The 14,666-nt window shown below is 43.4% G+C and overlaps 2 protein-coding genes across 3 annotated transcripts in view; one reads left to right on the top strand and one right to left on the bottom strand.

Moving 5' to 3' along the window:
- The first annotated feature begins 1,677 nt into the window (after positions 1-1,677).
- LOC125720847 (general transcription factor II-I repeat domain-containing protein 2-like) overlaps positions 1,678-14,666 on the top strand; it is a 54,279-nt gene continuing 41,290 nt past the window's right edge. Inside the window, exon 1 of the mRNA XM_048996710.1 lies at positions 1,678-1,884. The gene's annotated coding sequence lies outside the window, so the exon portion shown is untranslated. The remainder of the gene's footprint in view (positions 1,885-14,666) is intronic.
- The window catches only part of LOC125720973 (kelch-like protein 10), a 38,115-nt gene continuing 28,874 nt past the window's right edge, over positions 5,426-14,666 (bottom strand). The window contains exons 3-6 of one of the 2 annotated variants that reach the window (XM_048996891.1): positions 7,537-8,148; positions 6,869-7,018; positions 6,134-6,233; positions 5,426-5,785 (exon numbers count right to left, since the gene is read on the bottom strand). In XM_048996891.1, the coding sequence (XP_048852848.1) occupies positions 5,697-5,785; positions 6,134-6,233; positions 6,869-7,018; positions 7,537-8,148 (951 nt within the window). In that variant the 3' untranslated portion in view covers positions 5,426-5,696. The remainder of the gene's footprint in view (positions 5,786-6,133; positions 6,234-6,868; positions 7,019-7,536; positions 8,149-14,666) is intronic. The other variant, XM_048996892.1, reaches the window with a different exon arrangement.

The raw sequence follows: 14,666 nt of genomic DNA, 5'->3' as shown, positions 1-14,666 counted from the left end.
AGAGCTAAGGACCCCCTGCCACAGATGATCACATAGGTACTTAAGAAGTAGGGTCAGGAAGGGCTTTAATCTTATCTTTCCAGCAGTGGCTCCCTAAAAATATTTTTCACTTAGACTAGAGGGCAGGTCCCCCGGAATATTATTTTTGCCACTGATTGACGTGGTCCACTTTTTGTAATATTTTTACACAGCTATTATATGCCAAAAGTTAAGGTGGTACCTTTAATAACTGTAGCTCAGAAATATTTTTGCTAACCCCGTAGTATACTAATATAACACAATAATTGTCATAACCTGTGCGTCCAACCCTTGTATGTGCTCAGGATGAACCTGCTCTCATCTGTGAAAAGCTCAGGGTGCCAGTGGCAGACCTGCAAATTCTGGTATTCTATGGCAAATGCCAATCGAGCTCTATGGTGCTGGGCAGTGAGCACAGGGCCCACTAGAGGACGTTGGGCCCTCAAGCCACCCTCATGAAGTCTGTCTGTGACCAAACAATCAGAAACATTCACACCAGTGGCCTGATGGAGGTCATTTTCTAGGGCTTCAGCAGTGTTCATCCTGTTCATCCTTGCACAAAGGAGCCAATACCGGTTCTGCTGATGGGTTAAGGACCTTCTACGGCCCTGTCCAGCTCTCCTTAAGTATCTTCCTGTCTCCTGGAATCTCCTCCATGCCCTTGAGACTGTGCTGGGAGACACAACAAATCTTCTGGCAATGGCACATATTGATGCGCCATCCTGGAGGAGTTGGACTACCTGTGCAACCTCTGTAGGGTCCAGGTATCGCCTCATGCTACTAGTAGTGACACTGACCGTCACCAAATGCAAAACTAGTGAAAAAACCGTCAGAAAAGATGAGGAGGGGAAAATGCCAGTGGCCTCCACCTGTTAAACCATTCCTGTTTTAGGGGTCGTCCCATTGTTGCCCCTCTAGTTCACCTGTTCATAATTTCATTAACACCAAAGCAGCTGAAACTGATTAACCACCCCCTCCGCTACTTAACTGACCAGATCAATATCTCAGATGTTTAATAGACTTGATGCTATACTCTAATTAAAAAGTGTTCCTTAAATTTTTTTGAACAATGTATAATTGTAGCATCTCTTCCCTTGTCTTAAACTCCACACACCTAGAGTTGTAACCTAGCATCCTATTGGCCTTTTTTATTGCTTCCCCACACTGACATGGAAGCATCAACATACACACCGAGATCTTTCTAATAACCAGCTACCTTTATTTCAGTGGAACCCATAATATATCTGTACTTTTATATTTCTGCTCCCTGTATGGATTACCTTACATTTATCTATGTTAAATTCCATCTGCCAGGTATCCACCCAGTCGCTAATTAAATCCAGATCCCGTTGTAGCCTCTCCGCTGCTAGATCAGTACCTGCTACACCACCCACCCTGGTGTCGTCTGCAAATGTAACCAGTTTACTGTATGTATTGGTGTCAGTATCATTAATGTAAATTAGGAACAGTAGTGGTCCTAAAATTTAACCCTACGGTACCCCACTATAAACGCAGGCCCACTGTCATGCCCGGCTCGTACGATCGTCGTGTGTGCCACGCCCCCTGATTATCCACGTGTGCTTCCCCAATCATGCCCATCTGTATCTTGTTGTTTCACCATGTCTTTTGTCTATATCAGTCCACATCTTGCCCTGTCCGATGTCCGTCATTGATGTTAGTGCTGTTATGTCCCGTTCTGCCCATAGCCGTCTTTCCCCTAATAAAACCCCAGTTTTCCCCGTATTCTACCTCCCTGCTTCGTCCTTCCCTGCCTCCTTCCTGCCAGCCTGCCCGTCCGCACCCGCAAACTCTGACACCCGCAATATAATAATATCGTGTACAGTACATACTGTAATCAGTCCAGAGGTAATATCACTTCTCCAAATTCAAGTTGCCGGCTATGATTACTGTAGGTCCCAGGGGAAGGGGTTGCACTAAACCAGTATTTCAATGGATTACGAAAAACCTTAGTGCAAGGGTGCCCAAAGTGGGGCCCGCGGGCCAAGGTTGGCCCGCCGTACTATTTAGATTGGCCCGCCAATGGATATCTAAAATTTTAAATTATTACTGTACTAAAATTTGTTTCAAAAACTCTTAAAGCACGAATCCCAGTGTAGCTATCAGTGCGGTTATTTTTAGTGTACGTTGACCTAACTAATATATATTATACAGTCCTCACTCATGGTGCTTTGATTACATTTGAAATATCTAAGACTAAAATTGAAATACAAGCAACTATAAGGGTAATGTAGAGTATATCTGTCACGGGCGACCGCGGGCAGAGCGGCGATCGTGAGGGCAAGCGGGGAATCAGGAAGCAGGCAGGCAGGATTCGGGGCAAACGGGGATTTAATCAAAGGTTTTCGGGGAGCAGGGAACATCGGACACTGACTGACATCAATGACGGACGAAGGACTCAGGTAAGACACGGACTGAAATACACAGGACTGAGCAAATGAACTAGATACAGCTGGGTACAATCGGGAGAAAACACGTGGGTAATCAGGAGGCGTGGCACACAGGAGGAGCGGACAAGCCGGGCATGACAATATCTGTGCACATATGTACATTTTCACACTTCATAAATAGTCATATTTTAACAATTTGCAAAAAGTCCCATGAGTCTTTGTTGCCGCCATACGGGATCAAACCAGTTTGTGGCGGGTCACCACCAGGCTGCTAGCTTAAGCCACTATCAACATGGAGCGGCATCGTCAGTGGCACACAGACAAAAGACATTTTAAAAAATGCTGGGAGGAAGAATATTTTTTCACTGACATAAATGCTAAAGCGGTCTGCCTTATTTGTAACCAGTCTGTTGCTGTACTAAAGGAGTATAACATTCGTCGTCATTATGAGACGAAGCACGCAGCATTTTCGCAATTCAAAGGTGATGCGCGAAAGAACAAGACCAGGGAGCTGCTGGCTAAACTTCACAGGCAACAAGGGACTCTTACACGGCCCTCGACAGCCCAGGACAGCGCGACACGGGCCAGCTTTGAGATTACTGCGCTAATTGCCCGGGCTGGGAGATCATTTTCAACGGGTGACTTTGTTAAGGAGTGTCTGTCCATAGCTGCGACAATCATGTGCCCGTCACAGGCAAAAACTTTCTCCCAGATCAGCCTCTCACGAAATACTGTGACACGTCGTATTGAAGAAATGTCTCTAGACATTAAGGAGCAATTTAAAGCAAAGGCTGCTGGATTTGTCGCCTTTTCTTTGGCGTGTGATGAAAGCACGGACATTTCGGACTCTGCACAACTTTTGGTTTTCATACGGCGAGTAAATGAAAACATGGAAATAACTCAGGAGCTGGCTGGATTTGAGACACTGCGCAGCACAACAAAAAGTGAGGATTTGTTTGCAGCCGTTGAGCGAGTGTTGGATACGAACGGGCTGAGCTGGGAAAAATTGGTTGGGATAACAACTGATGGAGCACCTGCCATGGTTGGGAGGACAACAGGCCTTGCCACACTAATTTCCCAGAAGGTTTCCCAATGTGGAGGTAAGGTGGCAAAATACCACTGCATCCTGCACCAAGAGCAACTATGTGCCAGATCAGTTGGTATGGGAGACGTGGTGCGTGACGTGATTAAAATCATAAACTGCATACGATCAAAAGCGCTCTCACACCGCCAGTTCAGAGCTCTTCTAGAGGAGGTTGATTCACAATACAAGGATGTGCTTTACCACCAAGAGGTGAGGTGGCTGAGCCGCGGGAAAGTCCTCAAAAGATTTTTTGAGCTGCGCCATGTCATCGCGGAGTTTCTGACAAGCAAGAACAGTGACACTCAAGTCCCCACAGATGAAAAATGGTTTTGTGACGTGGCTTTTATGGTGGACATCACTGACCTGCTCAACACCCTGAATATTCAGCTTCAAGGGAAGGATCAGATCATCACTGAGCTGTTTGACCACATAACGGCCTTCAGGTCGAAGCTGCAGCTACTCTGTCGACATCTGTCAGCAGGTTGGTTAATACATTGTACACACACAGAGACACACATACACATTCAGTTTTAATGGTGATAATGTCTATCATACTGTATTTTATGCCGTAAATAAGTCCCGGCCTTGTTAACTGTGTTGCGGAGGGACAGCGCTGTCCATGGTTCTTAAACTTGATTGACAGGCAGACATGCGCTTTGTTTGTCTTTTGGAGCTTGCATATTTTTTGTGATTGTAAAAATGCTTATGATTTAATCAAGTGATAATGGAGAGGAAAGGTGGCAGCATGTACCTGCACCTCACATGATAAAAGTGCAGTTACTGGGATTGATATTATGTGGAATATGTTAGTAAGTGCATTTACTAACATATCCATATTCCACTGTTGTGCAGTTAAAAAGTATTGTTAAAAAGTATTGTAATAAAATTGTAAGGCTAACTCTTTCAAAGTACATAAAACAACATTTATGTTGCAATATTTATTATTATTTGACGACTTAGCAGCTCTTTCACTTCTTCCCAGGAAACCTTGCACACTTCCCTAGTCTGAGAGAGGTCAACCTGGTGAAGCAGAGACTGCCTGAATATGCAGCACATCTCAGACACTTGGACCAGGACTTTGCGTTGCGCTTTGAGGACTTTAGGGAAAGTAGAGGTGACATGGAGCTGTTTTCTCAACCCTTCACCATAAGTGTGGACTCAGTGCCTGATCACATTCAGATGCAGCTAATTGAGTTTCAGTGTGATTCTGAGCTAAAGAATAAATTCATGTCACTACACCTGAAAGACTTCTACACACATGTCTCATCTGAAAGGTACCCAGACATTAGGAAACATGCACAGGTCATGTTAGCTTTGTTTGGCAGCACTTACATCTGTGAACAGACTTTTAGTGTAATGAACCTTAACAAGTCTAGGCTCAGAAGCACTCTGACTGACCCACACCTACAGGACATCCTCACCCTCTCAGTGAGTCAGCTGCAACCTAATATTGATAGGCTGATAAACGCCAAAGAACAGCTTCATGTTTCTCACTAGTGGTGCAATTATATTGTTCCTACTGTTGTTGTTGTGTTGCTGTTGGACATGCACTCTTTGACATTTTGCACTATATGTGATTACAAAAGTTTAGACGTGTTCTAAATGCCTATATATGACTTATTTGTCATATTTTGTTTATGTTATTTACACAGAAAGGAAGGTTAGATAACTGTTTGATAAATAAAACTACTTTACTTTACTATTAGTGTTTGTATTTTGTGTAAAATATTACATTTGGCCCGCGGTCCTCCGATAGATTTTCATTTTGGCCCACTAAGGGAAAATGTTTGCGCACCCCTGCCTTAGTGCTTAATTAGTAATCACCGATGGTTGCAGCGGAATTTCTGAAGAGAACCGTCAAACGAGAACAACGTTTATCCAAAATGGGAAATTTATGACGCTTTCACAAACTAGATAATATGAAAAAGAAAACTTTATTTTAAGTATGCAATGTCAGGAGAAGATTCAGCTCCCATCTCCAGCAGAGCTTCTCCCATGTCCTGGAGGACGCAGGGGACTGACTAGTACGAATGGGCCTTGTTCCATGCCTCCATTGTGGAGGCGGCTGACTGGAGCTGTGGCCTGTTGTGGCAGCAATCCCCGAACCCGCTGGTGGACAGCGTTGATGGTATGTTGGAATGCGGCTTCGGCGGTCGTCGAGGTAAAAACTCAGGTGTGGGAGGAGTTTAGCGAGGCCATGGAAAATTACTTCCGGACAGCTTCGTCTTCAAAGACCTCGATCCCACCAACACACCTTCCAATGAGGAAGTAGAGTCTGGGGAAAAAAAGAGGTGTCTATATAAACTCAATGTATGTTATAGGGAAAGAATTCGGGGTGGGGGGTTTAAATGAGGTTACGTACTGGGCATGCTGTTGTGGGCAGATGGGTTTCTCTCCTCCTTGGCGGCCATTAGGGACTAACGAGGTGATGCGTATTCTATGATGCGGGGGTGCGCAGGCACTACGCAGCAGCTGAAATGCTGTCTGGCTCTGCTCATGTCCTGCGCACGATACCAGCTGCCTGTCCCCGCATCATAGCACTCCACCTTGTTAGTTACCCCAAACCCATCGTGGCCGCCCATCACAAATAGGAGGTCGTCCACCACTGCGATGCCAAACTCACTGCGCGGTGTGGACATGGGGGCCACAGCATGCCAGCGGTTTGTGGTAGGGTCATAGACCTCCATGGTCTGCAGGTGATCAGGCCTGTTGATACCGCCCACCTGAGAGATGCCAAAGATTCATTATCACTTGCTTGCCAAAAGGATGGGCAAACATCAACTTTCCCAAAGTCATGAACTCTTAAGCAATTTTCACCCTATGAAAGCAGGCGCCTTAGAACCTCCCATTGTCTATAGATGACACAAGCTTATATACAGAAGTCAACCTATATGCAATGAAAACATGGATTTGGGCAACAGAAAACTTGTATCATTCGGTGAAAACTGTGAGCCTTCAAAAAAGACTCCTTATGCTAATATATTTTGCTTTTTTATTGTTATTAGTTAAAACGAACACTTGAAGCTAATCAGACACTGAAAAAAACAACAATCTGACTAATTATATCTGGAACTAGGGAAAATAATTAATAAAAAATCTAAACTTTACAACCCGAGCTAGTAGCAGAGACCCCCCAGCAGATCCATTTATAACCCAGAAATGAATGCAGGGAGGCTAAAGAGGGTAGCATGTATGTTTTTTATGTGTATTAAGATAAGCCTTTGCAGCAGGTATTTCTGGCATTTAACTGTTTTGTTTGGTTTAAATGTATCACAATGAAAGACACAGCAGCAAAGACAAAAAAACCATGAGTCTTACAGGTAAAATGTGAGATTTGACACAGAAAGGAATCACTCACCGCATATATCTTCCCTTTATACGCCGTGACTCCAAGGCTGTGACGGGGAGTGCTCATTGGAGTGATCAAGCTCCATTCGTTTGTGAGGGGGTCAAAGCACTCCACTGTAGATAGGCTCTCTGTTCCATTGTGGCCCCCACAGATGTATATCTATGAAAACCAATTTAACTGTGAAGACCGTTATACTGTATATGACTGGGGTTTGGAGGTTACAGATAAAGTTCATTGTGACTCAAAAATAAAAGTATATGCTATGCATAGTGTATGACAGGGTTCCCCAGTCCCGTTCCTGGAGGAACACAGTTTGCAAATTTCCCTTCTCAAACACACCATAATCAGCTAATTTTCAGGTTTAGTATGGCTGTTTGAAAAGGGAAATCTGCAAAGAGTTTTGGATTCTGCTCCCCCAGGAACAGAATAAAGGAAACCTGACATGGGAACACCATTTCATCTATCTCACAAGTCTTGGAGTTGACACCACAGCACTACCCAATGTGCCACTAATGGAGACCAATAATGCATTTATCCAAATACTTAAATGTATTGAACATAGTAATTGTTGATTAAAATCAGCAATCTGAAGAGAAAGAGAACTCATGACTGTGTAAAATACTCCATTTCAAGGGGAAAATGAGGGTAAACAGTCAGACGCCCTCCCATTACCCTACCTTGCCATTCAGGGTGGTGGCGCTGGCATCGTTTCTCCTCTCATTCATGGACTCGAGCTGGGTCCATTCATTGGTTTTTGGGTTGTAGCACTCTACGATGTCGAGGGGCCAGAAACCAATATGGCCACCCATGGCATAGCTGAGCCCATCGAGCACGACCACACTAACATTACAGCGCTGCCAGTGTATTGGGGCCATCTGCTGCCATGCTCGTGTGATCGGGTCGTATCTGCGCACAGTATCGATAAAGTTTTGCCCATCAAACCCCCCAATGCAGTACACAAACCCATCATGGTACACCGTGCCATGACCAGCTAGGTTGCTCTGCTCCTCCTGCGTGATATCCACCCAGCGGTCGGCCCGTGTGTCATATGCGTCGATGCAGTTTGTCGTGTGCATGTTCCATCCACCAACAGCCAGCAAAATTTCAGAAGGCAAGCGCGGGCGGATCAGTGGGTTCTCAAAATCAGAGAATGGACTTTCATCATGAAGATCATAGATGACCTTCATGACATCAGTGATAATTGGCCTGCACGCCGCATTGGCCTTCACCAGATCGTTGGCTTTGACGATCTTCATAAAGTACTCCGGATCCATACGAGCCATCCGAATCTACACATGAAACAAGAATGAGAGAATTCCCATGAGTTCCTTAGTGCTTTCTGTGAATCTCTGGAGATGAGCAATTCCTAACATTAAGGATACAGCAGTAAGTGCAAATTTTAATTTCTTTAGCTGAAGCCATTTACTTTGAAAGTCTCAGATGTGTCAGCTAACACTTATTTCATGTAAGACATTTGAGTGTTTTGTTTTCCATTATTTGTTACACTCTCCCAGGTGTAATACCTGGAAGCCTTGGTTGTAGACTTATGGGACATGGAAATGGAGGTTCAGTCTCTAGCTACAGTAATAAGGACTTCACTCAATGAGCATTCTATTGTTATATACACAAGTCAATGAGAACATAGTATAACTATACTCACCTTGGGCAATAGGACTGAAATGTGGGCCTCTCGGGTGGCAGGCTCGTGCTCGATCCACCGGAGGATGGCGTCAAACACCACATCCTCTTCTCTGACATTCAGCTCATCCTGCTCTATGATGTCAGAAAGTTGTTCAAGACTTAGTTCTGGGAACTCGTTTGAGCTGATGGCAACCTCCTTAAAGTTTTTCAAGATGAAGTTGAATGCAGACTGGTGCAGCTCGTTTACGCAGTAGACATCGGCGATTTTAAGAAGGCCAATGCAGTTGTTGAGGCAGAGCTGCTTATGCAGGAAATCATAGCAGCGCTGTACGATGCCCAAGACACTGAGATAATCAGCAGCTGCCAGGAGGTTCTCCACATTGTCAGCTGTGATGACCACAGAGTACGTGTAGGCATACTCTATGACCTGCCTCAGTGTTTCTGGGGAAATGCCTGGGAGTTGGTACTCCCGCTTTCCTGAATCATTCCAGTCACTGGCGAACAGAGCCCTGAAACACAATCCAGAAGTGACTCATCTAATAAATATCGGTTTTGCAGGCAAAGTTAAATAAGGGGTTTTCTAAATCTTCTGAACCAGGGACCCCCAAATGGAAATTAAGCAGAGATAAGGACCCCCTGCTACAGATGATCTCATAGGCATCTAAGAACTAGGGACCGGTGGCTTTAATTCTTATTTTTCCAACAGTAGCTCCCCCTTTAATATATTTTACTTGGGCTGGTGGGCAAGTCCCCCGGAATACTTTGTTTTGCCTGTTTGACATGGTCCCCTTTTTATATATTTATACCATTATTATTATTATTATTATTATTATATAGTAAAAGTTAAGGTGGTACACTTATCAGAAATATTTCTGATCAGCACTGACCTACATTAATATAATTTAATATAATGTATATTAATATAAACTTTCTGTCATCCTAGAGCCTTATTGCCAAGGAGAAGTCATTGCTAACGAGAGATAAAAACTGACTCCTTGCTGTTTTCGCATCTTCATATATGGGTCACCGCTACTTACTGGAAGTAGGAGCTACAGCCACACAGAATTACTCTATGGGCGTTGAATTGAACACCGTCGGTGATGAGGACCACGTCACAAAGCTGTCCTGCCAGCCGAAGCTTGTTAAACACTTCGAACGCCGGGGACATCAGTACTCGCTCCATGTCGTGTGCCATCATAATTCAAAAATGTGGATATCTCGTCTCTCTCTCCTTTTTATATCACTCGAAATGACGTGTACATACGTTCTAAGACGCAAAAACCGCACTTTGCGTCACAGTTTCCTAAGATACCGTAATGTTTATTTTTAAATGTATATTTGAGACTCGAAATGGATTGGGGGGGGGGGGGGTATATTCTACGCACAATCAGCTGTACAAGAAGAACAAGTGAAATGTTTTTAACATCACTTTTGGAAAATGTATACCGTGCTTATCTTAGAATTTAAGTTTTGTATTATGTAAGAATAGTCAAATCACGAATTCCCGAAATAAAATAAATAAATAAATGTTTTCATATTTTTTCTCCTCCGCTACGTTTCTAAAAATGAAAAACAAAAAAGGTCCTTTACATGTCTGTCAGGAACGAGGTTTAAGTTCGCATCTTATTCCCTAGTTTCCACTTTAGACATAAGCCATTGAGCAACAAATGTCCACAAGACATTATTTTATGGGCTAAATCTGGTCGGCCCGTTGTGGCAATTATTTGGAACAAGAATAGTCCTTGAAAATTGGGCTGGGCGGTCCGTCTGTTTTGGTCAACATTTAGCACAAGGCGGACGTATTTATCGGACCGCATATATCCCCAATACGGTCATGAAAACAAATTGCAGCAAGTGTGGAATTATCACAATGATTATTGTGCTGTGTACACTTCACCCAAATCCTGAACGCTATTGAATATAATCGATTATGTATTATAGAGCAGTTATGTTAATCAAGGTACAGTGTGCAATATCACTCCATGAGCTATTGACCATTTTCCTGTTTTATGATCTTTTCTTGAGAAATCGTTTTTTATTTTATTTTTTGTAATTCCTCACTTCTGCCGACTAACTCCTCCACGTTTAATATATTTTCGTGCAGGTTTTTAAGTTTGTTTTCCTGCAGCTTCACGGCACCCATCGTTCTTGCGCACCCACACAGATGGACGAGTTAAGCTAGAAGTGGATGGGAGTAGTGGCAGGACAGATATTCCGAGGGCACCCATTAAACGATGTAAGTAATTATTATTTATCGTTAGAATTCTCACTTAACACAGAATGTTGTCTTTGGCTGAAGTTTAAACAGTCGAGCTGAATTGTGGGAAGATAAGCTGAAGCTGTTCGCGTCCGCAGCTAATGCTCGCGCCATGACTAGCTAGCACATAGTGAAATGGTGAATGGATTTGGCGACATTTTCCGTTGGAATTGAGTACAGAGACGTAGGTGTTGTTTTGTTTGTGGCCCTGCTTTTACAATGCACGTGTAGCAAAGTGAAGTTGGGATCTGCTTGCGTCTTTTGCAGCTAACATCACACTCGATATAGCCGCAGTTTATTGTGGAATCGCCATTTTGGGTGTACACAACGCAAGAGCGCACGAGTGTTTATATAAAACAATTCCACTCTGGCTGAGTTTTCTTCTTATTATTTTTCATGCTATACTATATACAAACTTTTTACTTGTACATCTTAGGATATAGTTCATTGTGACAATATAAATGGTAGGAGAGAACTACAACAGCAACGACTGTGGGTTGGGGCTGGGTTGGGGATAACGTTTTCATAGTTGGGATTAGGGTTTTGCCCATAGACATGAATGCAGAGTCCCCATAAAGACATCTAGCACATCTTCTTCTTTGTGTTCTGGAATTGCTTCTTGTAGGTTAAGTTAGAATGGTTTTCACTGTTCTTTGGTCTGGAGAACAGGCTGATTAATCACAGTTGAGTTTTGTGGGCAATCAACCATATGAATATGTACATATATGTGTGTGTGTGTGTGTGTACAGTAGTGTGCAAAAAATCATAAGCAGTCAAAAGAAATTGTGTGATTGTTAGGGTCTGTAGCAGCTAATCACTGCTGTTAATAGCAGCTACTATAAACTACTGTTAATATAACTGCTAATAACATAACAATTTTCCCGTTTTTTTGTGTAATAAAGCCTATAATGTAATAATGTGATACGTTTTTGATTCAAATATGTTAGTATGATATTGGTAAGTTATTACTGTATCAGCCTTTATTACATTAAGGGGGAAAATTAGCACATTATTGGCAGTTATTACATTAACGGTAGACATCATATTATATATGTCTAATGCAGGGGCGCTGCTAAGGATTTTGGGTCCCATGAAAGGAATCTTGACAGGGCCCCCCACACAGTTTATTGGGGGCTTCTCTGGGCCCCCTCTCAATCATGGGCCCCGAGAATCGTCATCGTTTACCCCCCCTTTACAGCGCCCCTGGTCTAATGCACGAAGCATTAACGTTAGATATGCTTGTACCACAACTTATTAGGCAAGAGAGAAGTTCTATTGCCCATTTTCATTGCAAACCAGCTTAACATTTACAGGATAATTAATTGCAAGTTCCGATGTAGGCTGCCATTCACACACACAACTGGAAATAATAAAATGCCTGGACAGAGCAGATACAGCCATTGTAGCCTTCGCTCCTGTCTGCTGCTGTATGCAAATCTCACTGAACCATTAAAGCTGGAGCAGAAGTGATGTCTCCGACTAATTGCTGGTTGTTAGAGAAGTACTCAGAATAATGAGAAATAAAGTAAGAATTGTGAGGGAAAAAAAATCAGAATTTCGACTTAATAAGTCAGAAATGCAGCTGCACCAGTCTGCAATAAGTCAATGTGTGTTTTTTTCTACTCCAGATGGCAGAAAACTCTAAAATCAACAAAGCTCAAGAGTCATAATTCAGAATTTGTTCATTTAGATCAGAAACAGCTCTATGGGATGCTTTCGTCTAATCAGACTGTACCACATGGTTCATATGTAACACTTTTCTGGAGACCGCAACAAATGGGGGATTCTGAAACTGCCCGTTTGTTTGGAAAATTCCAGTCACCCTGAGTGAAAAAGGGTAGAACCCTCCCTCCTGTCCCACTGGCCTATGATTGCCTGATAGCAGGAAGAGACGGTCTATAGGGGAAAGTAACCTTCAGTTTAACTCACAGAAAGACAATAAATAGTAGCACTTAACAAATGAGAGAATATTAATTGACTAGGACAAACTGAGATGAGCAACAGGAAATATAACTGTAAGCTGATAAGAGAAAAAGAAGGTGAAGGGGAAAATGGAGGGAAATTTGCTGCTTCTGATTGGATGCAAGCATGCAGGTCAGCTGATCCACCTGAATGTTTCCAACTCAGCAATCGGTGATGAAGGGTCAGTAGATTGGCTAAGTGCTGGAACCAGAAGCAGAAGCTGGCTTTCATGCTCTGGAGGGTCCTGTGGCATGAAACCTTAAGCAGTTCTTTACGCATATGATGCTCCTTTAGGGGGTGCCATAGACATTCGGTCTGCATATATATTATGTTTTATCAGTGTTTCTTGTGGACCCTCAGCAGTCCATGTTTTTGCTCTCTCCCAGCACCAGCTGTCTGGCAAGGAGCAAAAACGTGGATGGACTGGGGGTTCCTGTGGATCAGGTTGAAAAACATTGTTCTGTATTGTTTTTGTTAAATGACTGATATTCAGAATTTATTTTTGGGGCTTTGGCTGCATCCTGGTTATAATGTTTAATTGAGATATGAATTAATATGGAGAACACCACACGCACGGCACAAATTCTATGAAGATACTACTCATAAATTTAATGTGATAACACATGTGATAAAAATACAAATATAAGGGCTTTATTTGTATGAATAAAGCATTTCACATATCTAACACATGTGTCCCCAACAACCGTAGCCAGATATTAAATCTGTTCTAGAAGAGCACACTCATTGCTTGCTGTAAAAGCATGCAGGAGGTCCCAGCTGAGCTCTGCTATAGTTGTGCTCTGTGTATTATTCATTTGGCAGATGCTCTAAGACAGAGAAATGGTTGGAGAGAACAAGGCAATTAACAAATGCATGCAAACAAGTGGCATGTTACACAACAGGAGCAAACCATTACAGCATCCGATAACAAAGGAAAGCAGTTGTCTTGCCATAATTGCATTTTGATAGCTGTTCTAGTGCCTTAACCTCTATGCTCTGACTCCACTGTAAGGTCTAAGTTCTGTTCCCTCAGTCCATTATTCAAGAGGCATTTTCCTTATTTTGGTGAATGTTTCTGATTCTTGTTAGTGTCCACTGTTTCTGTTGATTAAGTCCAGTGATGCTAGCCACACCGGTAGATGCGTAACCTGGTTACCCACCAGGCAGGCAGATGGGGGCAGGTGGGCGAGGTGCAGCGTACTGTATGATGCAGGGGGGCACTGTGCAGCAGCTGAAGTTCCTCTTGGGTGTAATCATGTCCTGCGTACGGAACCAGCTGCCTTTCTCTGCATTGTAGCATTCCACATTTGCACTTATGGATCCTGCCGTCTGTTGGGGTCTGGCCACAGAATCTCATCAACATCACAAGCAATGTCTGCTCTTGCTAAGCATCGGGGAAAATATCCCCTTGTGTGCCGAATCCATCCATGGATTGACCTTACCTCAATATCTCCGCAGGCCTGTTCCATTGCCTGCAGAAGAGGCATGCGGGCATGTGGTTGGCGGTCATATACGCGCCATCTCCAAGCAGAAAAAAACTCTTCTATAGGGTTGAGAAATGGCGAGTAAGGGGGCAAATACACAACTTCAAATTGATCATGGTTGGTGAACCAGTTCTGGACGATAGCAGCCCGATGGAAACTGACATTATCCCAGACAACAACAAACCTGGGCTGCTCTGGTCTGTCCTGTACAACTGCATCATGAAGTGCATCTAGAAATGTGATTATGTGTTGCGCATTATATGGACCCAGTTTGGAATGATGGTACAGTAGCCCTCGGAGGCTTATGGCGGCACACAATGTGATATTTCCCCCGCACTGCCCCGGGACGTGCACAATCGTCCTTTGGCCAAGTATATTATGTCCCCGTCGTCTACTTTTGCTAAGGTTGAATCCAGCCTCGTCAACGTAAATAAATTCATGAGGCTGAGCAGCTCCATCCACG

Source organism: Brienomyrus brachyistius, unplaced genomic scaffold (genome assembly GCF_023856365.1).
Source record: "Brienomyrus brachyistius isolate T26 unplaced genomic scaffold, BBRACH_0.4 scaffold27, whole genome shotgun sequence".
Taxonomy (NCBI): Eukaryota; Metazoa; Chordata; class Actinopteri; order Osteoglossiformes; family Mormyridae; genus Brienomyrus; species Brienomyrus brachyistius.
This window is presented reverse-complemented; position numbering and strand designations above follow the sequence as displayed.